The 22,572-nt window shown below is 36.9% G+C and overlaps 1 protein-coding gene across 28 annotated transcripts in view; it reads left to right on the top strand.

Annotated features, from left to right (window-relative positions):
* The window catches only part of CCDC73 (coiled-coil domain containing 73), a 154,014-nt gene that overhangs the window by 25,170 nt on the left and 106,272 nt on the right, over window positions 1–22,572 (top strand). For 25 of the 28 annotated variants that reach the window (XM_044929282.1, XM_025266272.2, XM_044929284.1 and 22 more), the window contains exon 2: window positions 16,509–16,661. The exons of the other annotated variants lie outside the window; for them this stretch is intronic. In XM_044929282.1, coding sequence (XP_044785217.1) covers window positions 16,524–16,661 — 138 coding nt within the window. In that variant the 5' untranslated portion in view covers window positions 16,509–16,523. The remainder of the gene's footprint in view (window positions 1–16,508; window positions 16,662–22,572) is intronic. 28 annotated transcript variants of the gene reach the window in all.

Raw genomic sequence — 22,572 nt, forward strand, 5'->3', positions numbered from 1 at the left:
CGAGTATCTAGAGGTGTAGTTGCTGGGTTGTGTGGTAACTCCTATGTTTACACCTTTTAGTTCAATTCAGTTGCTCAATTGTGTCTGACTCTTTACGACCCCAGGAACCACAGCACGCCAGGCCTCCCTGCCCATCACCAACTCCTGGAATTTACCCAGACTCTTGTCCATTGAGTCGGTGATGCCATCCAACCATCTCATCCTCTGGCATCCCCTTCTCCTTCTGCCCTCAATCTTTCCCAGCATCAGGGTCTTTTCAAATGAGTCAGTTCTTCGCATCAGGTGGCCAAATTATTGGAGCTTCAGCTTTGGCATCAGTCCTTCCAATGCATATTCAGGACTGATTTCCTTTAGGATGGACTGGTTGGATCTCCTTCAAGTCCAAGGGACTCTCAAGAGTCTTCTCCAGCACCACAGTTCAAAAACATCAAGTCTTCGGTGCTCTGCTTTCTTTATAGAAACTCTCACATCCATACATGACTACTGGAAAAACCATAGCTGTGACTAGACGGACCTTTGTCGGCAAGTAATGTCTCTGCTTTTTAAATGCTCTCTAGGTTGGTCATAACTTTCCTCCCAAGCAGCAAGCATATTTTAATTTCATGGCTGCAATCACCATCTGCAGTGATTTTGGAGCCCCCCAAAATAAAGTCAGCAACTGTTTCCACTGTTTCCCCATCTATTTGCCATGAAGTGATGAGACTGGATGCCATGATCTTAGTTTTCTGAATGTTGAGCTTTAAGCCAACTTTTTCACTCTCCTCTTTCACTTTCATCAAGCGTCTCTTTAGTTCTTCTTCACTTTCTGCCATAATGGTGGTGTCATCTGCATATCTGGGGTTATTGATATTTCTCCCGGCAATCTTGATTCCAAGCTTATGCTTCTTCTAGCCCAGCATTTCTCATGATGTACTCTGCATATAAATTAAATAAGCAGGGTGACAATATACAGCCTTGACATACTCCTTTTCCTATTTGGTCTGTTGTTCCATGTCCAGTTCTAACTGTTGCTTCCTGACCCACATACAGGTTTTTCAAGAGGCAGGTCAGGTGGTCTGGTATTCCCATCTCTTTCAGAATTTTCCACAGTTTATTGTGATCCACATAGTCAAAGGCTTTGGCATAGTCAGTAAAGCATAAATAGATGTTTTTCTGGAACTCTCTTGCTTTTTCGATGATTCAGCGGATGTTGGCAATTTGATTTCTGGTTCCTCTTGCCTTTTCTAGAACCAGCTTCAACATCTGGAAGTTCACGGTTCACGTATTACTGAAGCCTGGCTTGGAAAATTTTGAGCATTACTTAACTAGTGTCTGAGATAAGTGCAATCGTGCGGTAGTTTGAGCATTCTTTGGCATTGCCTTTCTTTGGGATTGGAATGAAAACTGACCTTTTCCAGTCCTGTGGCCACTGCTGAGTTTTCCAAATTTGCTGGCATACTGAGTGCAGCACTTTCACAGCAGCATCTTTTAGGATTTGAAATAGCTCCACTGGAATTCCATCACCTCCCTCCACTAGCTTTGTTCATAGTGATGCTTTCTAAGGCCCACTTGACTTCACATTCCAGGATGTCTGGCTCTAGGTGAGTGAGCACACCATCATGGTTATCTGGGTCATGAAGATCTTTTTTGTACAGTTCTTCTGTGTATTCTTGCCACCTCTTCTTACTGTCTTCTGCTTCTGTTAGGTCCGTACCATTTCTGTCCTTTATCGAGCCCATCTTTGCATGAAATGTTCCCTTGGTATCTCTAAGTTTTCTTGACGAGATCTCTAGTCTTTCCTATTCTATTGTTTTCCTCTGTTTCTTTGCACTGACTGCTGAGGAAGGCTTTCGTATCTCTCCTTGCTATTCTTTGGAACTCTGCATTCAGATGCTTATATCTTTCCTTTTCTCCTTTGCTTTTCACTTCTCTTCTTTTCACAGCTATTTGTAAGGCCTCCTCAGACAGCCATTTTGCTTTTTTGCATTTCTTTTTCTTGGAGATGGTCATGTTCCCTGTCTCCTGTACAATGTCACGAACCTCTGTCCATAGTTCATCAGGCACTCTGTCTATCAGATCTAGTCCCTTAAATCTATTTCTAACTTCCAGTGTATAATCATAAGGAACTGTAAAGTTTCTTTTGTTGTTGTTATAACAAGCCTCTTCTAAGCACACCTGAGTTTGTGTTAAGGAGGTGATTTTGTTTTTTTATTTTATCCTTTTTTTAAATTGAAGTATAGTTGATTTACAGTGTTGTGTTAATTACTGCTGTACAGTAGAGTGGTTCAGTTATGCATATCTTTTAAAAGCTTCTTTTCCATTATGGCTTTATTATAATATATTGATAGAGTTCTCTGTGCTATACAGTAGGATCTTACTGTTATCCATTCTATATATAAGAGCTTACATCTCCTAACCCCAAACTCCCACTCCACCTCTCTCCCAGCCCTTTCCCCCTTGGCAATCAACAGTTTGTTCTCTTGTGTCTTTGATTTTGTTTTTTTGTTTTTTCATAGATATGTTCATTTGTGTCATATTTTAGATTCCACATATAAGTGATATCATATGGTATTTGTCTTTCTGACTTCACTAGTATGATAATTTCTGGTTGCATCTATGTTGCTACAAATGGCATTACTTTGTTCATTTTTGTGGCTGAATAGTATTTCATTGTATATATGTACCATATCTACTTTATTCATCTGTCAATGGACATTTAAGTTGTTTTCATATCTTGGCTATTGTGATTAGTGCTGCTATGAACTTAGGGGAACGTGTATCTTTTTGAATTATGTTTTTGTCTGGATATGTGTCCGGAAATGGGATTGCTCGATCATATGGTAATTCTAGTTTTATTTTTCTGAGGACCCTTACTGTTTTCCATAGTGGCTGCACCAATTTACAGTCCCACTGACAGGGTAGAAGGGTTCCCTTTCTCCACACCCTCTTTAGCATTTGTTATTTGTAGACTTTTTGATGATGGCCATTCTGACTGGTGTAAGGTGATACCTCATTATGGTTTTGATTTGCATTTCTCTAGTAATTAGTGAGTGAGAAGGCAATGGCACCCCACTCCAGTACTCTTGCCTGGAAACTCCCATGGATGGAGGAGCCTGGTAGGCTGCAGTCCATATGGTCGCGAAGAGTTGGACATGACTGAGTGACTTCCCTTTCACTTTTCACTTTCATGCATTGGAGAAGGAATGGCAACCCACTCCAGTGTTCTTGCCTGGAGAATCCCAGGGACGGGGGAGCCTGGTGGGCTGCCGTCTATGGGTCGCACAGAGTTGGCCACGACTGAAGTGACTTAGCAGCAGCAGCAGCAGTAATTAGTGATGTTGAACATCTTTTCATGTGCCAATTGGCCATAAGGAGGTGGTTTTTGGAAAGCCCCTAAGCATGGGAACTGGTTGCTAGGAGAAGCAACCCTGTGATTAAAAGGATAGGAACTTTCAACCTCTCAACCCTCAGCTAGACCTCCTGGTAGGGGTGAAGAGCTGGAGAATGACTTGGTCACTGATGATCAATCAATCATGTTTATTTAATAAAGCCTCCATAAATATCCCTGAACTACAGACATTTGGAGAGACTGATGAACAAGGATGCTTCTATGTGCTGAGAAGGTGACATACTCCAGACTCCATAGAGACAGAGGCTCCTTTGCTTGGGACCCTTTTAGGTCTCTCTCTGTGTATCTCTTCATTTGGCTATTTATTCACATCTTTTAATTTCCTTTATAAACTGATAATCTAGTGAATAAACTTTTTCCTGAGTTCTGTAAGCTGCTCTAGCAAACTGATCAAACCTGCAGAGGGGGAGTCATGGAAACCTCTGATTTACAGCCAGTTAGTTGTTCAGATATACAGGTGACAACCTGGACTTGTGATTGGTATCTGAAGTGGTGGTGGGGATAGTCTTGTAGGACTGAGTCCTTAACCTGTGTATCTGATTGTGTCTCTAGGTAGAAAATGTCAGAATTAAGATAAATTGTAGGACACCCAGTTAGTGTTTGCAGAAATGTTTGGTGTGTGGGAAACCTCTACACATTTGGTGATTAGAATGGTCAGAAAATGGAGTTGTTCTTTACAGTGTCCATTCTGCTCCCTGGATGTGTTCTCCAGTCCTTTGTTTTCCTCTTGGCTCTACCTCTGGATTCCTGGCTCAGTTCTTTGAAAGGCTTTTCATTTTCTATGAGAAATAGTCTCTTTTTGCAACTGAGTAGCTGTTTCAGTCATGTTTTCTACCTGTAGAACTTTGTGGCCCAGAGGATCCTTCACTTTGAGCTGACTCAGTCTTTTTTAGTCCAAGCTGGTAGTGCTCCTACTAATACTATGAAAAGACAAAAACAAAAAAACTCACCATGACCCAGAGGGATGGTATGGGGAGGGAGGTGGGAGGGGGGTTCAGGATGGGGGATACGTGTACACCCGTGGCAGATGCGTGTTGATGTATGGCAAAACCAATACAATATTGTAAAGTAAAAAAAAAAAAAACAAAAAAAATAAAATATTAACCCACAAACATTGACTATTTGAGATATTAATTAGTATTGTATAATGACATTGTGCCTCAACCCCCAAATAAAATATGTTTAATAATAAAAAAAAAAAAAAAACTCACCAAAACCCATAAACTAACTCAGAACAAAAAGCATAACACTTTCTGGGTTTCCTATGACTTTTTTCTCCAAAGCCACACCCATAATTCTAAGATGGACCTCTGTCTACTTTGGACATATCAGGCCGCTCAGAGATAATGCCCTTGAGATTCTTATATAGTAATATTGCCTTGCATTTTCTGAGACATTAAAGGGTCTTGGTTTGATATTTATTTTGAACTCTTTCTTACTATGAGAATTTTTGTTGATTGGAGACTGGAAGTGTGAAATGGTTTTAATTTTCCAACCTAGCACATATTGGGCCCTTTATATTTCCTGCAGATTTGAATGAATGAACCTAAATAATTCCTTCTTTAATTTATCTGTCTTTACATACCTTTAATATTCCACTAGAAAAAAAGACCAGTTGACACTTGCAACATTCTACCTGGAAATCTCCTTAGTCATATTCACATTTTAATTAGGTACATTTTGTTTTTCTTATCTTCCAAGTTGCCTTAGTCCTCTGGCCAATTACTAGGTTTACAGACTCTAGTGACACTTCCTCAATGCTCTTCCAGTTTTGCCTCTGCTTGCCATGCAGTCCCTAAGTCAGCGCTGCGTATTTTGGGTTTTTGGGTGGTATCATTCCATTTCTAATATTCTTTTCTGTATAATTTACTTGTTGCTGAATAACAAACCACCCAAACTAGGTGGCTAAAACAATAATAGTTTATTATTTCTCATAATTTTGTAGATTGGGATGTTAATCTGTTGATTTTATTAGGTTATTTCATACAAGTATTATTTAATTGATGGGTTTGCTCAGGGCTGAGTTCAGATAGGAAAATTAGAACTCTTGGGTTTTTATATATTTTTTTTTCCATCCCAGATTTCATAAAGCAGGGTTTTCTCTGGGGATCTTTCCAAGAGTTCAAAGGCAGAAACTACAAGACTTCTTGAAGCCTAAGCTCTGGTACTCTAAACTCTGGTGTCAATTCTCGCACATTCTATTGATCAAAGAATGTTATACAGTTAACCTAGATTCAAAAGAGAAAAGAAATACATTCCATTTCTGGATGGGAGAAGCAAGAAAGTCATATTGCAAAGAGGTATGAGTGCTGAATGGGAGGAATTTGTGGCTGTTGAACATGTATGTAAGAATATATACACAGTATATAAAAAACTACCAGATAAAAGAGGTTTTTATGTTCATAAAACAGAAAGAGAATGCTGTGAAAAAAATACAGTTCTGTAACAGAAAATAAATTTTGGACATTAAAAAGATAAATTTCAACAGAATGATTGGGAGATAAAGGGGAGGAGATCTCTCAGAAAGTGGAACAAAAGTACAGTAAGATAGAAATAAGAAAATAGGAGAGATAAGAAAATTAGATGATCAATATATGTGATTCAGCATCCTACTAAAATGAGTTCCAGAGAGAACAGAGAATGAGGGGAGGATATTATTAAATAAATAGTATAGGCCTCCTTTTCTGTAACTGAGGCCAAAACTGTCATATTAAGTATGAGGTTGGAATAGTGTAATTTTGAGACATTTTTACGTGAAAAGAACTTAGCTTCCATTCACCCACCCATAGGAAGCTACTGGAGGGTTACTTTTTATCAAGACTAGGAAAAAAGCCCAAAAAAAGAAGGCATAGGAGACAGGAAACAGCAGTTCTATATAAGAAGATGTCAGTGGAAAACTGGAAAACAATGGCTGTGCATCCAGACCAGGCCAGGTTGGAGCAACAGAATGGAAGAATGTGGGAGAGTCATGACTGAAATAATTTGATGTTTTTGAAAACTTAGAAAAATTGTTGACTGATATTTTTTTGGAGCATTTGAAAAAAGTAAATAGCAGGTACAAAGCAAAATAAAAAATGGGAAAAAAAGTCTTAACAGTTACTAAACTTGAGAACAACTCAAAAAGTCATGTAATGAATGATACTTTTCTTGGCTTGGCAGTAAACAACATTTGTGTGTGTGCTCAGTCGCTCAGTTGTGTCTGACTCTTTTTGTGACCCTGTGGACTGTAGCCCGCCAGGCTTCACTGTCCATGAAATTTTCCAGGCAAGAATACTGGAGTGGGTTGCCATTTCCTACCCCAGGTGATCTTCCTGACCCAGGGATTAAATTTACATAGTTAACAATAATTTAAGCTAGTAGTTCTCAAAGGTTTAAAGATACTTTTAAAGGTTATTAAAGATCTTAGAAAACTTTTGTTTATGTCGGATATATCTTTTGCTGTTTTCTGTATGAGATGAGAAATTAAAACAGAAAATTTTTTGATGTTTATTCAAATAAAAATAAATCATAAACTGTAATGTGAAATGACATTTTTATAAAAAAAGAACATATTTTCCTAAACAAAAAACTTAGTAATAAAAATGGCATTGTTTTCTATTTGTGAATCTCCTTCATATCTGGCTTAAAAGGACACAAGTAGATTATTGTATCTGCTTTTACATTTTTCTGTTGCAGTATCTTATTATGTAGCTTATGGAAAATTCCACTGTACACTAGTGAGAATATAAAAATAAAGGCATATAACACTGTAGTATTATAATGAAAATAGTTTTTAAGTTGCAGACCCCCTTAAAGATCTTTTCACATTTTTATAACTATTGATGTAAACTGACCTTTGAGTCAACCTAAAATTGTGCTGTGAGTTTGTTGAGAAGATGGAAGAAGTGAGCTAAATTAATTAATATAACAGGATGTAAAAAAATACAGTAAAAATGGATACATTAAAAAAAATAGAGTTAAAGCATTTAGAAATATTTAGGTATATATCCGAAGAAACAGCCAAAATAATTGAAAGTGACTCTGGGAAGTGGGAATGGCGAAAGGTAGGCCAGCTGATCACTGTTTTCCCATGTTTGCTTTCTGGCTCTTTTTTTTTTTTCCCCACAAATGCAAATATTACTTTGGGTAAAATTAAAAATTAACAAAACACAGGAAAGAAAATTAAATGAGACTAACCCTGCCCTTAGGGGGTCATCTAATGTAAGAGTGATCTTATATACCAATTGTTGTTGTTGTTCGGTCACTCGGTTGTGACCCGCTCTTTGTGACCCCATGGACTGCAGCAGGCCAGGCTTCCCTGTCCTTCATTATCTCCTGGTGTTTGCTCAAACTCATGTCCATTGGATTCATGATGCCATCCAACCATCTCATCCTCTGTTGCCTGCTTCTCTTCCTGCCCTCAGTCTTTCCAAGTATCGGGGTCTTTTCCAATAAGTCAGCTTTTCACATCAGGTGGCCAAAGTATTGGAGCTTCAGCATCAGTCCTTCCAATTACTGTTAAACATAGGTAGATGTACATAGTTATAATAGATTCTCAGTTACATGGCAGCATGATAGATTGTAATTCCTTGGCAACAGGTAACAAAATTTTACTAAAACTGCCTTAAACAAGAAGTACATTTATTATCTTACATTATACAAGTATAGAGGTTGAGTAGGTTCCTGATATGGTATAGTTGGTGCCTGAGCAATGTTGTCAGGGACCAAGGTTCCTTCTTTTTCACCACTCTGCCATCCTCACTGCCTTCATGCTGACTCCCCTTGTGGTAAAATAGGGCTTCAGCAGTTCCAGATGTTAAGATGAGACAGAATAATATCCAGCATAAGAAAAGACTCATCTCTTCCTGTGATTCCTAGGAGCAAAAAGAACTTTCTTAGAAGCCTCCCTTCAGAATACACTTTCCTTCTGAACTCTGACCAGGATTGAGTTGCTTGCCTATTTATAAATCAGTAACTACAGTAATGGAATTATGTAACTGGTTTAATTTAATCTTCTATGGTGAAGAAAATGTTTGGGAATTAACCAATGTGACTCCAGATATAAGACATATTTTAAGATAGTTACATATTATTAAAATTGCTCAGCAAAAGGAAAGAGAATGGACATCCTTGTCTTGTTTCTGATCTTAGAGGAAGATCTTTCAGCTTTTTGTCATTATGATGTTAGCTGTGGGCTTGTCATATATGGCCTTTATTATGTTGAGGTAATAAATAAGGGCAATGCCAAAGACAGTTCAAACTATCACACAGTTGTACTCATCTCACACACTAGCATTAGCCTCGCATTAGCAAAGTAATGCTCAAAATTCTCTAAGCTAGGCTTCAACAGTAGGTGAACTGAGAACTTCCAGATGTTCAAGCTGGATTTAGAAAAGACGGAGGAACCAGAGATCAAATTACCATCATCCATTGGATCATAGAAAAAGCAAGAGAATTCCAGGAAAACATCTACTTCTGCTTCATTGACTACGTTAAAGCCTTTGACTGTGTGGATCACAACAAACTGTGGAACATCCTTAAAGAGATGGAAATACCAGACAAGCTTCCCTGCCTCCTGCTAAACCAGTATGCAGGTCAAGAAGCAACAGTTAGAACTGGACGTAGAAAAACTAACTGGTTCCAAATTGGGAAAGGAGTACATCAAGGCTGTATATTGTCACCCTGCTTATTTAACTTATATGCAGAGTACATCATGTGAAATGCTGGACTGGATGAAGCACAAGCTGGAATCAAGATTGCCAGGAGAAATATCAATAACCTCAGATATGCAGATGACACCACCCTTATGGCAGAAAGTGAAGAGGAATTAAAGAGCCTCTTGATGAAAGTGAAAAAGCAGAGTGAAAAAGCTGGCTTAAAACTCAGCATTCAAAAAACTAAGATCATGGCATCCAGTCTCATCACTTCATGGCAAATAGATGGGGAAACAATGGAAACAGTGACAGACTTTATTTTGGGGGGCTCCAAAAATCACTGCAGATGGTGACTGCAGCCATGAAATTAAAAGATGCTTGCTCCTTGGAAGAAAAGCTATGTCCAACCGAGACAGTACATTAAAAAGCAGAGACATTACTTTGCTGACAAAGGTCCGTCTAGTCAAAGCTATGGTTTTTCTAGTAGTCATGTATGAATGTGAGAGTTGAACCATAAAGAAAGCTGAGCACCAAAGAATTGATGCTTTTGAACTGTGGTGTTGGAGAAGACTCATGAGAGTCCCTTGGACTTGAAGGAGATCCAACCAGTCCATCCTAAAGGAAATCAGTCCTGAATATTCATTAGAAGGACTGATGCTGAAGCTGAAACTCCCAATACTTTGGCCACCTAATGCAAAGAACCGACTCTTTGGAAAGACCCTGATGCTGGGAAAGATTAAAGTCAGGAGGAGAAGGGGACGACAAAGGATGAGATGGTTGGATGGCATCACTGACTCGATCGACATGAGTTTGAGCGAGCTCCGGGAGTTTGTGATGAACAGGGAAGCCTGGCATGCTGCAGCCCATGGGGTCATAAAGACTGAGGTCATAAAGACACGACTGAGGGATTGAACAACAACAAATGTACCTCAAATGTTGAGGTACTCGTTTTGTTTTTTAATTGTTGTTATTTTAAGCCATTAGGTTTTGAGGGGGCTGTTACAACCGATAAAGGATTTATATGTTTACTTTATACTTCCAAACTGTTTTCCAAAGTGGTTTTACCAGTTTACACACTGACAGTCTGGGAGTTTCCATTGTTTCACTTCTTCACTAATATTTGGTAATGTCCAATTTTAAAATGTTTGTTAATCTGATGAGTATTTTTGTGGAATCTTGGAGTTTTAATTTTCGTTTTCCTAATTACCAATGAAACAGCACATTTTCCTGTGTATATTGGCTATTTGAATATCCTCTTTTATGAATTACCTGTTTAAATACTTTTTATACTTTTCTGTTAGTTTATCTGTCATTTTTTTCTTACTACACTTAAAATATATTCTTGGTGTTAGTCTTTTTTTGGGTTATATGTGTTAAAAATAACTTTTTCCAGTTTGTGATTTATCTTTTTATTCTCTTTGATATTTTTTGGTGAACAGAAGTTTTTAATTTCAGTAGTAAAGAGATTAGTCTTTTGCTTCATTAGTAGTGCTTTTGGTGTCTTGTTTAAAAAAAAATCCTTCCTCAGTTCAAGAGCAGCTAGTATATTCTGTAGTATCTCACAACAGGATTATACTTTTGCTTTAAAATCGGTTTTCTGATCCATTTGGGATTATCTTTGCATATTATGTGAAGCAGGGGTCAAATTTCACTTTTTTTCTGAAACAGATGTGTTGTTATCCCAGAACTATTTACTGAAAATAAGTAGTCCTTCCGTGTGTATATGATATATAAATATGTGTACACACATAAGAACATCCATTGGTCTGGATTCCCGATTTTATTTCATAGGTCTTTTTGTATTTTCCTGCAACATTGTTACATTGTCTTAATTGGTCTAGTGCTCTAATAAAACTTCATAATTGATGGAACAAGTCTTCCCACTTTTTAAAAGAGTATCTTGGCTATTCTTCGTCATTTGCATTTCTGTTTCTGTATTAATTTTAAAATTACATTACTAAGTTTTGCAAGAACTATTAGGATTTTGTCTGAGATTGCATTGAATTGAGTTTTTCAATTTGGGAATAATTGGCTTCTTTTTACTTTTGAGGCTTCTGGTATATGAATATGGTATATTTCTTCATTTATTTAGATATTATTTAATCAAGTTTTATATTTTTCTGCCTAAAAATCTTAAATATGTTTTGTTAGATTTATTCTAGCTATTGTAAATGTTATTTTAAGTTTTAATCCCAAGATTTTTTTCTTAGTGTACAGGAATACAGTTGGTTATTGTGTATTATTTTTATTTCCCTCTAGTTTGCTAATTCTCTTATTTATTCTAGGATGTCATTTGTAGTTTTAAAAAGTTATTTTTATTCGCAGTTATTTCACCAGTGAATTGCTTTTGTCTATATAGCTTTTATTTCTTTTTCTTGCTTTCTCATACTACCTTTAATAAAATGTAGTGGTAATTTAAATTCTTGCCTTATTCATGATCTCAAAGAGAATGCTTTCAATTTTTTACTATTAAGCATGATGTTGCTGAAACCTTTTTGTAGATTCTGCTGATTAAGGAAATTCTCATTTGCTCATTGTTTTCTGAGAGCTTTAAAAAATGTCATAAACAGTTGTTGCATATTTTCAGATGCTTTTAAAACAAATCTGTAATGTAGTTTTTTTCTTTTAACATCTTAGTATATAGAATTACATTAACTGATTTTCTATGGTTAAATCTTATGTTTCTGTGGTAAATTTACTTTATTATCATACATCATTTTTATCCATTGTTAGCTTCAGTATGTGCTTATTTTGTTTAGAATTTGGATCTACTTTCATGAGCTATGCTGGTCTATAATATTTCATTTCCATATTTTGATTCCTTGTTTTGGTATTATCTGTATGGTTTAAGTCCTTTGAAATTTTTTCTGACACTTTACTGTGCTATCTGTAGATACAGATTTTTAAAAATCCATTGTGGACTAATTACAATTTTTTCCTCTATAATAAAATAGAATTTATGTCAATTTAATATACATACACTATGTACATTAAAGAGGATAACTATAGCTTTAAGGATGCATATCAAAAGTATTAGAGGTGCTCTGTAAAGGTTTGGAAAAGGAATGGAATTAGAAAACAAGCACAAAGTAGTCAAGTACAGAATTCTGCATGGACCAAAGAGGTGAGCCGTGAACTAAGTACAATTAATTGAACATGAGATTAAAACAAAGGGATCCTTTTCTCTTCAGTTTCTCAGTCAGAATTAAATCAAATGCAGCATTTTTTGATTCATTGGGATTCTTGATCTGAAGCTTGATGTTTTCTTCAGTTTTGGATAATTCTCAGTTATTAAGTTTTCAGAATATAGCCTATTTCTCTCTTCTTTTGGGAATGGTTTTATAGCCTCTCACTTTATACTTCATCTTTCTTAACTTTCGTCTGTACTTTCCATTTTTTAATTTCCTTACTGGATCCTCCATATTGTACCTGATCTATTTTCTAGTACACTGATTCTCTTTTCAACTATGTCCAGTCTTCTACCAAACATATAGATTGAGTTATTAATTGTTGATTATATATTTTTCATACCTAGAGATTATACTGGGATCTTTAAAAAAATCTGGTATTCTTTGCAGATATAATAGTTTCAACCTTGACTTTATTTCTTTAAACATACTAAGCATATTTGTTTTTAAAGTCTGTTTGTGATAATGCCAGAGATCTACGGTATGTGTGTGCCTTTTTAAACTTGTTCTCATAATGCAATGCTTCTTTCCATGCCTAATTATCTTTATGTGCCACTCACTCTCCCTGAAAAATTATCCAGAAGATTCCTTGAATACCTACAATAAAGAGAGAGACTTTTTATTTGCTTAATCTCCACTTCCAGTATGGAAACATTTAAAATCATATTCACAGATTGATGTATCTTTCACTATCCTGTGAAGTAACTTTTGTTAACAAATTCATCTGAAGTTAAGTTTTTAAATACTTCTTGTGATGATACTTTTTGTTGAATCTTCTTTTTTCCTCTCCCCCTCCCTTTTCTCCTTTATGCTTTATTTGCTTGGCACCAAAGTAACTCTCCTATTGAAGATGGTTATTTTTGCTTCAGTTTTATCTGAGAGTTAACTCTTCTGAATTCTACTTAATATAGTTGGTTTTTTATTAGACTCCCTGCTTTGGCAGGCCCTAGGTTTGAATTCCATGTCTCTTAAGCCAGAGGCCACCAAAGCTGTTACTAAATTTTATAACCATGTAACATTCATCATCAAATTCAATAAGACAGTTTCATTCATTGAACATAATAAACCACTTAAAAATAGCAGTTTTCACTCATGTGTCATGTAAGGCTGTCAGATGAAAAGTATTCCTTATAATGGGCCATTGTCCAAGAAATCCATTTCACTCTGAAAGTAGATTCCACCCCTTTGCTCACCTTTTCAGTCTCAAACAAGTTTCATAACAGAAAAATATTTGTGAGCAGAGAAGTCAAATTCAGGAAGAAACTTAGATTCCTTTTTTGTATTCTCCTGACAGTAACTTCATAACCACAGAGTTGGGTTTGGCAAACTTTAAAATTCTATTGACCTGGGACTTCCCTGGAGATCCAGTGCTTAAGACTCCGTGCTTCCACTGCAGGGGGTGCAGGTTTGATTCCTGATGGGGGAACTTAAAAGATCCCGCATGCTGGGCGGTACAGGCAAGAAAAAAAAAAAAAATCTATTGACCTAATCAGTGAGCATCATTAAGCTATAACAACATAAAATTCATAGTCAAAATACCTTGATTTATAGAGACTAATAGGAACTTGACACAATAAAAGTGTTGATATTTTATTAAAATAAAGGCAATTTAAAACAGCATCATACATCATTTAGTAATGCAGAACTCTGTTTTAGTCAACTCTGAAAAGTTGAAAGAGCTACGGTATCTTGATTTCATTAACATGGAAGAACATTAGGTTTCCAAACACTGCAAAAACAGTACAATATAGTGTTTGGGGAGGGACTCCGGAGTCAACGTGTCCATTTTCAAAATCTGCTTTCATCACTTACTAGCTGCGAAACCTCTGGAAGTTTACTAACCTCTCTGTTCCTTTGTTTCTTCACCTGCAAAAATGGGGATGATGATTTTACTTATCCAAGAAAGATTTGTTTCCTTTAAGTGTTAACTGTTATTTCTGAACAACCATTTGTCAAAAAGCCTTCACCTGAACATATGAATTAGCAATAGAATGGAAAACTGAAATGGAATGGAATACTGCATTTCTGTTAAGACGGAATAATGGGAAACTTGAAGATAAAAGAAGTTCCCATTGCCCTCTTCTTACTGATATCTCTTGACACATCACCACAAGTTGTGGAACCAGTTCTCCTCATCTCCAGAGCGCATATCCACTTACCTTGATGTCTGCTCCATTTGAACATCCAAAATCCATGTCCAAAACTGAACTCCTGAACTTGCCAGCCCTGCCTCCCCAAATGCTCCAGCCTGCAGTCTTCCCTCCACTGTTCAATCCACCCAGGTGGTGCTCAGGCCAAAAACTTCAAAATTATCCTTGACTCCTGTCTTTGTCTCACCTCACATGCAATCCATCAGTCAATCCCACTGGCTAGGTCTTTGATACTTTTAAGATTTTAAAAATATTTTATTTGGAATTGTTAATTGTTTATAGTTGGACTGTTAGTCCAAATAACATAGCCCATTATTTTTAGGAATGGAAGTTTCCCTTTTATAAAGTTTCTTACATACACAATTGTGATGGTTAATTTTTTTGTCAAGTTGGCTATGTCACAGTACCCAGATACTTGATCAGACATCTGTGTCTGTGAAGATAGTTTTTAGATGAGATCAACATTTAAATCAGTAGACTTCGACTAAAGCAAATTACCCTTTATAATGTGGATGGGCCTTATCTAATCAGTTGAAGGTTGTAAGAAAAAAAGATTGAGGTTCCCTAAGGAAGAAGGAATTCTGCTTCCAGATTGCCTTTGGACTTGAGTTGTAATATTATCTCTTTCCTGGGTCTCCAGCCTTTTGGCCTGTCCTAAAGATTTTCGATTTCATGTCCTAATCACATGAACCAATTCCTTGAAATAAACCTTTCTATATATATATACTCGATTAGTTCTCTTTTCTCTGAAGAACATTTACTAATATAATACCTATCAGGATGGCTAAAATAAAAAGTAGTAATAATACCAAATAGTGGTGGGGCTTTGGAGAAACTGAACACTTGTACATTGCCAAATAGGGTGTAAAATGACATAACCACTCTGGAAAATAGTTTGACTTTTAAAACTGAAAATTGACTCAATATTTATTCATTTATTTATTCAGCCCAGCAGTTACACTCTTGGGACACTTATCCCTAAGAAATGAAGACATTTGTTCATATCGAAACTTGTACATGAATGTACATAGCAGCTTTATTCATAAGAGCCAAAAACTGAGAACAACTCAAATGTCTTTCAGTGAGTGCATGGTTAAACCATAATGTGTCTATAGCATGGAATATTGCTCAGCAGTAGAAAGGAATGAACTATTGATATGCACAATAACGTGGATGAATCTCAGTGTAATTATTATAAGTGAAAAAAGTCCAGTTTCAGTGGGTTGTATGATATATGATTCCATTTATATAGTATTCTGGAAATAATAAAATTAGAGAAAAGATCAGTGTAGTGGGTATGGAGACAAAGAAGCTGCATGAGGGAGCCTATGTAGATGGTACAGTTCTAGATCGTGATTGTAGTGGTAGTTGAATGAAGCTGTATATATAATAAACTTTCATAGAATTATAAACACAGACACATACACAAACTAGTGTATGTATAATCAGTAAAATAATCATAAGCCCTCGGAGTTGTACCAGTGTCAGACACACAGTTATCTTATTGTCCTGTTACTATACAAAATGTTAACATTAGGAGAGGCTGAGCGAATGGTGCGTAGGACTCATTGTACATTTCTTTGCAGCCACTTGTGAATCAATTATTAGAATGAAAAGTTGAAAAGCTTCTTGCAGCCTGATTCATACTTTTTTCTGGGTTGAGAAACACATTTAAATGCCTTGGTTTATAGCAAAAGGCAGTTATCACATTCCCCCTTTCCCAACTTTGTTGGGTTTAAAGATTGCATTTCTGTTAATTAGTATTCACACTGTCCTTACAAAATGCTTTATATCAAAACAAAGTTAAGAAGCACAGTATCTATCTCAGACTTGGTATGATCAGATTAGTACTGAGCCAAGCCTTGTCTGTAACATTAGGAACCCAGTCTTTGGGTGGTTAGGAGCAGAAAATTTGTTCTCAAGGGTACTAAGGTAAAAGAAAAAGCCTCAGCCACCGAGAAATAGAATAGGATCATTGTTGCTGAGTGTTTTGTGTATCAAGATCAGAATAACAGTGATGACGAAATTGTTATTCAGTGTTAAACCTGGAGGGTTATGGGATACAAGTTGTTTTATTTTTACGATAACTGTGCTTTTACTTGAAAAACCTAAATAAATTTTTTTCAGTTAAAACCTTTTTATATTACAGGAAATAAATGTTAATATGGAGAACGATTTTAAGACTGAGTCAGCATCATCTGCCTTCTCTCTTCAAAGTTCTTCAGAGACATTGTTTTCTATTCAGCTATTAGATTTCAAAACAAATTTACTGGAAGCATTAGAAGAATTACGTATGAGAAGGGTAAGTTTCTTTTTGAAACATTAAGTCAGAGAACTTGATTTTGTTCATTATTTTTCTGTCTTAAGGAGAGAAAAAGACAACAAAATAGCTTCTTATTTAGAAAAAAGAAATCTAGCCTCGCTAACAGAGTAAAAGAGAAAAGGTCAGATTTAGTCAACATCTGGAGGTGGAAAAGAAGTTATAAACCAAGGTAAAAAATAAAAGAGATTTCATAAGCTAGCTAGCATTGAGTGCCTTGGAATGCATAGATAGCATTACAGTTGGATACTGTGACTGATTAAAAAAAAAAGAACTGCTGTTTCAGACTACAGTTTTTATAGATACTAATGAAATGATTAAATGATTAAATAAACAAATAACATGATTAAGTGACAATAAATATATGTAGTATTTTGACTTCAAATAATAAAATATCCCTGTTTTTAAAAATGATAACCCTGAAATTTTTAGTAAGGGGATATCTAGTATTAAATTGTAAAAGATGTTTGGTTTTAGCAGGAGATTTGTATTGGACAAAAACCCTTAAAAGCATTTCATTTCTGAGACTCTGAATTTGCAGAACAAGTTATCACCTCTGTGTTAGATTTGAGTTGGTAAGATTCTGAGATGAAAAAAATAAATTCTTAATCGTTGTAATAATGATCTAGGGATGAAGTAATTAGGACTCACGTGTAACTGAGGGTAGATTCTCTCTACTGTAGAGAGAATCAGTAAAATTTGGTGACTTCCTGGAAATAAAGTATAAGTAGGAGTAAAAAAATAACCTGAAACAGTTTTATTTTTATGAACCCTGTTTTAAGATTTTAAAATACTGAAATTTGTTGTCATAATAAGGAAATTTAATTACCACAGTGTTCATCCTATATATAAAGCTACTTTCAACCAATGTAACAAAAGTCTATTAAACAAGAAATTATGCTTTAAAAAATAGATATCTTGGGTAAGTATTGAAAATAACTTTTTATAAAACTAGCTTAAAATAGTATCTTTTCCGAATAAAGTCCCCTACTATTATTGTGTTGCTGTTGATTTCTTTTTTTATGTCTGATAATATTTGTCTTACATATTGAGGTATTCCTATATTAGGTGCATTTTCTTGGCAAAACACTGTTAGTCTTTGCCCTGCTTCATTCCATATTCCAAGGCCAAATTTGCCTGTTACTCCAGGTGTTTCTTGACTTCCTACTTTTGCATTCCAGTCCCCTATAATGAAAAGGACATCTTTTTTGGGTGTTAGTTCTAAGATGCGCTGGTCATAACAAACACCCTCTTCCAACAACACAAGAGAAGACTCTATACATGGACATCACCAGATGGTCAACACCGAAATCAGATTGATTATATTCTTTGCAGCCAAAGATGGAGAAGCTCTATACAGTCAGCAAAAACAAGACCAGGAGCTGACTGTGGCTCAGACCATGAACTCCTTATTGCCAAATTCAGACTTAAATTGAAGAAAGTAGGGAAAACCACTAGACCATTCAGGTATGACCTAAATCAAATCCCTTATGATTATACAGTGGAAGTGAGAAATAGATTTAAGGGCCTAGATCTGATAGATAGAGTGCCTGATGAACTATGGAATGAGGTTCGTGACATTGTACAGGAGACAGGGATCAAGACCATCCCCATGGAAAAGAAATGCAAAAAAGCAAAATGGCTGTCAGGGGAGGCCTTACAAATAGCTGTGAATAGAAGAGAAGCGAAAAGCAAAGGAGAAAAGGAAAGATATAAACATCTGAATGCAGAGTTCCAAAGAATAGCAAGAAGAGATAAGAAAGCCTTCAGCGATCAATGCAAAGAAATAGAGGAAAACAACAGAATGGGAAAGACTAGGGATCTCTTCAAGAAAATCAGAGATACCAAAGGAACATTTCATGCAAAGATGGGCTCGATAAAGGACAGAAATGGTATGGACCTAACAGAAGCAGAAGATATTAAGAAGAGATGGCAAGAATACACAGAAGAACTGTACAAAAAAGATCTTCACGACCCAGATAATCACAATGGTGTGATCACTGACCTAGAGCCAGACATCCTGGAATGTGAAGTCAAGTGGGCCTTAGAAAGCATCACTACGAACAAAGCTAGAGGAGGTGATGGAATTCCAGTTGAGTTATTCCAAATCCTGAAAGATGATGCTGTGAAAGGGTTGCACTCAATATGCCAACAAATTTGGAAAACTCAGCAGTGGCCACAGGACTGGAAAAGGTCAGTTTTCATCCCAATCCCAAAGAAAGGCAATGCCAAAGAATGCTCAAACTACTGCACAATTGCACTCATCTCACACGCTAGTAAAGTAATGCTCAAAATTCTCCAAGCCAGGCTTCAGCAATATGTGAACCGTGAACTTCCAGATGTTCAAGCTGGTTTTAGAAAAGGCAGAGGAACCAGAGATCAAATTGCCAACATCCGCTGGATCATGGAAAAAGCAAGAGAGTTCCAGAAAAACATCTATTTCTGCTTTATGGACTATGCCAAAGCCTTTGACCGTGTGGATCACAGTAAACTGTGGAAAATTCTGAAAGAGATGGGAATACCAGACCACCTGATCTGCCTCTTTAGAAATTTGTATGCAGGTCAGGAAGCAACAGTTAGAACTGGACATGGAACAACAGACTGGTTCCAAATAGGAAAAGGAGTTTGTCAAGGCTGCATATTGTCACCCCGTTTATTTAACTTATATGCAGAGTACATCATGAGAAACGCTGGACTGGAAGAAACACAAGCTGGAATCAAGATTGCCGGGAGAAATATCAATAACCTCAGATATGCAGATGACACCACCCTTATGGCAGAAAGTGAAGAGGAACTCAAAAGCCTCTTGATGAAAGTGAAAGTGGAGATTGAAAAAGTTGGCTTAAAGCTCAACATTCAGAAAACAAAGATTATGGCATCTGGTCCCATCACTTCATGGGAAATAGATGGGGAAACAGTGGAAACAGTGTCAGACTTTATTTTTCTGGGCTCCAAAATCACTGCAGATGGTGACTGCAGCCATGAAATTAAAAGACGCTTACTCGTTGGAAGGAAAGTTATGACCAACCTAGATAGCATATTCAAAAGCAGAGACATTACTTTGCCAACAAAGGTTTTTTAGTCAAGGCTATGGTTTTTCCTGTGGTTATGTATGGATGTGAGAGTTGGACTGTGAAGAAGGCTGAGTGCCGAAGAATTGATGCTTTTGAACTGTGGTGTTGGAGAAGACTTGAGAGTCCCTTGGACTGCAAGGAGATCCAACCAGTCCATTCTGAAGGCGATCAGCCCTGGGATTTCTTTGGAAGGAATGATGCTAAAGCTGAAACTCCAGTACTTTAGTCACCTCATGCGAAGAGTTGACTCATTGGAAAAGACTCTGATGCTGGGAGGGATTGGGGGCAAGAGGAGAAGGGGACGATAGAGGATAAGATGGCTGGATGGCATCACTGACTCGATGGACGTGAGTCTCAGTGAACTCCAGGAGTTGGTGATGGACAGGGAGGCCTGGCGTGCTGCGATTCATGGGGTCGCAAAGAGTCGGACATGACTGAGCAACTGATCTGATCTAATATGATCTATATTAGGTGCATATATATTTATACTTGTTATATCTTCTTTGATTGATCTCTTGATCTATGTAGTATCGTTCTTTGTCTCTTCTAATAGTCTTACTCTTTATTTTAAAGTCTGTTTTGTCTGATATAAGTATTGCTGCTCTGGCCTTCTTTAGGCTTCCATTAGCATGTAATACCTTTTTCCATCCCCTCACTTTGAGTTTATATGTGTGTCTTTAGATCTGAAGCGAGTCTTTTATAGACGGTGTATATATGGGTCATGTTTCTGTATCCATTCAGCCACTCTGTGTCTTTTGGTTGGAACATTTAGTTCATTACATTTAAGGTAATTATCATTATATATGTTCTTACTGACATTTGGTCAATTGTTTTGGATTTGGTTTATAAGCCTTTCTTCCTCTTTATTCTTTTGTGATTTGATGACTATCTTTAGAGTTATGTTTGCGTTTTTTTTTCTGGTGTATATCTATTACAGATTTTTGGTTTCTGGTTTACTATGAAGTTTTTGTATAGCAATCTATATATATTCATGCTTGTTTTAATTTACTCATCTCTTAATTTGAAATGCATTTTTAAAACCCTACATTTATACTCTACTCCCCTAATTATTGCTGTTGTTGATAGCATATTTTGCATCTAATTATTTTGTGTATCGCTTAATTGCTTATTGTGGATATAAATAATTTTGCTACTTTTGTCTTTGAACACTCTGCTAACTTTGTATGTGGATGATTTCCTACCTTTACTGTTTCTTTCCCTTTACTGATGAGCTTTTTCATTTCCTAATTTTCTTGTTTCCAGTTGTGGCCTCTTCTTTTTTCTCCTAGAGAAGTTACTCTAACCATTGCTGTAAAGGAGAAGATATTTGCAAGTGATATGACCAATAAGGGGTTAATATCCAAAATATATAAACAGGTCATATAACTCAACATCAGAAAAACAAATAACCTGTTTAAAAATAGGCAGGAGAACTGAGTAGATATTTTTCTAAGGAGGATATGCAGATGGAAAACAGGCACATGAAAAGATGCTCAACGTTTTTAATCATTAGGGAAATGCAAATCAAAACCACACTGATTCATACCCATCAGAATGGCTGTCATCAAATAGAACACAAACAACAAATGCTGGCAAGGATGTGGAAAAAAGGGAACCCTCATGCACTGTTGGGGAATGTAAATTGACGTAGCCACAATGGATAACAGTATGGAGGTTTCTTGAAGAACTAAAAATAGGACTACCATATGACCCAGCTATTGCACTCCTGGGTATATATTTGAAAGAGTTCAAATGCTAATTCAAACAGATGCATGTACCCCAGGGTTCAGAGAAGCATTATTTAGTTGCCAGGATGTGGAAGCAATCTAAATGTCCATCAGCAGATGAATGGATAAAGAAACTGTGGTGTATACACACACACACACACACACACACACACACACACACATATCCATCCATCCATTCATTCGTCCATACATGTACAGTGGAATACTAAAAGTGAAAATGTTAGTTGCTCAGTTGAGTCTGACTCTTTGAGACCCCATCGACTGTAGCCCACCAGGCTCCTTTGTTCATGTAATTCTCCAGGCAAGAGTACTGGAGTGGGTAGCCATTTCCTTCTCCAGGGTATCCTCCCAACCAAGGGACTGAACCCAGGTCTCCTGCATTGGAATACTACTACAATGCTGCTGCTGCTGCTAAGTCGCTTCAGTCATGTCCGACTCTGTGCGACCCCATAGACGGCAGCCCACCAGGCTCCCTCGTCCCTGGGATTATCCAGGCAAGAACACTGGAGTGGGTTGCCATTTCCTTCTCCAATGCATGAAAGTGAAAAGTGAAAGTGAAATCGCTCAGTTGTGTCTGACTCCCAGCGACCCCGTGGACTTCAGCCTACCAGGCTCCTCCGTCCATGGGATTTTCCAGGCAAGAGTACTGGAGTGGGGTGCCATTGCCTTCTCCGACAATACCACAATGGAATACTACTAATCCATGAAAAATGAAATTTTGCTGTTTGCAGCAACATAGATGTAAGGCATTATGCAAAATGAAATGTTAAGAGAAAGTCAAATACCATATGATGCCACTTAAATGTGGAATCTAAAAATTACAACAGACTAGCATGTGTGTGAAAGTCGCTCAGTCGTGTCTGACTCTTTGCGACCCCATGGACTGTATAGTCCATAGAATTCTCCAGGCCAGAATACTGGAGTGGGTAGCCTTTCCCTCTCCAGGGGATCTTCCCAACCCAGGGATTGAACCCAGGTCTCCCGCATTGCAGGCGGATTCTTTACCAGCTGAGCCACAAGGGAAGCCCAAGAATACTGGAGCGGGTAGCCTATCCCTTCTCCAGAGGATCT

This window comes from Bubalus bubalis, chromosome 16 (assembly GCF_019923935.1).
Source record: "Bubalus bubalis isolate 160015118507 breed Murrah chromosome 16, NDDB_SH_1, whole genome shotgun sequence".
In the NCBI taxonomy this organism is placed as follows: domain Eukaryota; kingdom Metazoa; phylum Chordata; class Mammalia; order Artiodactyla; family Bovidae; genus Bubalus; species Bubalus bubalis.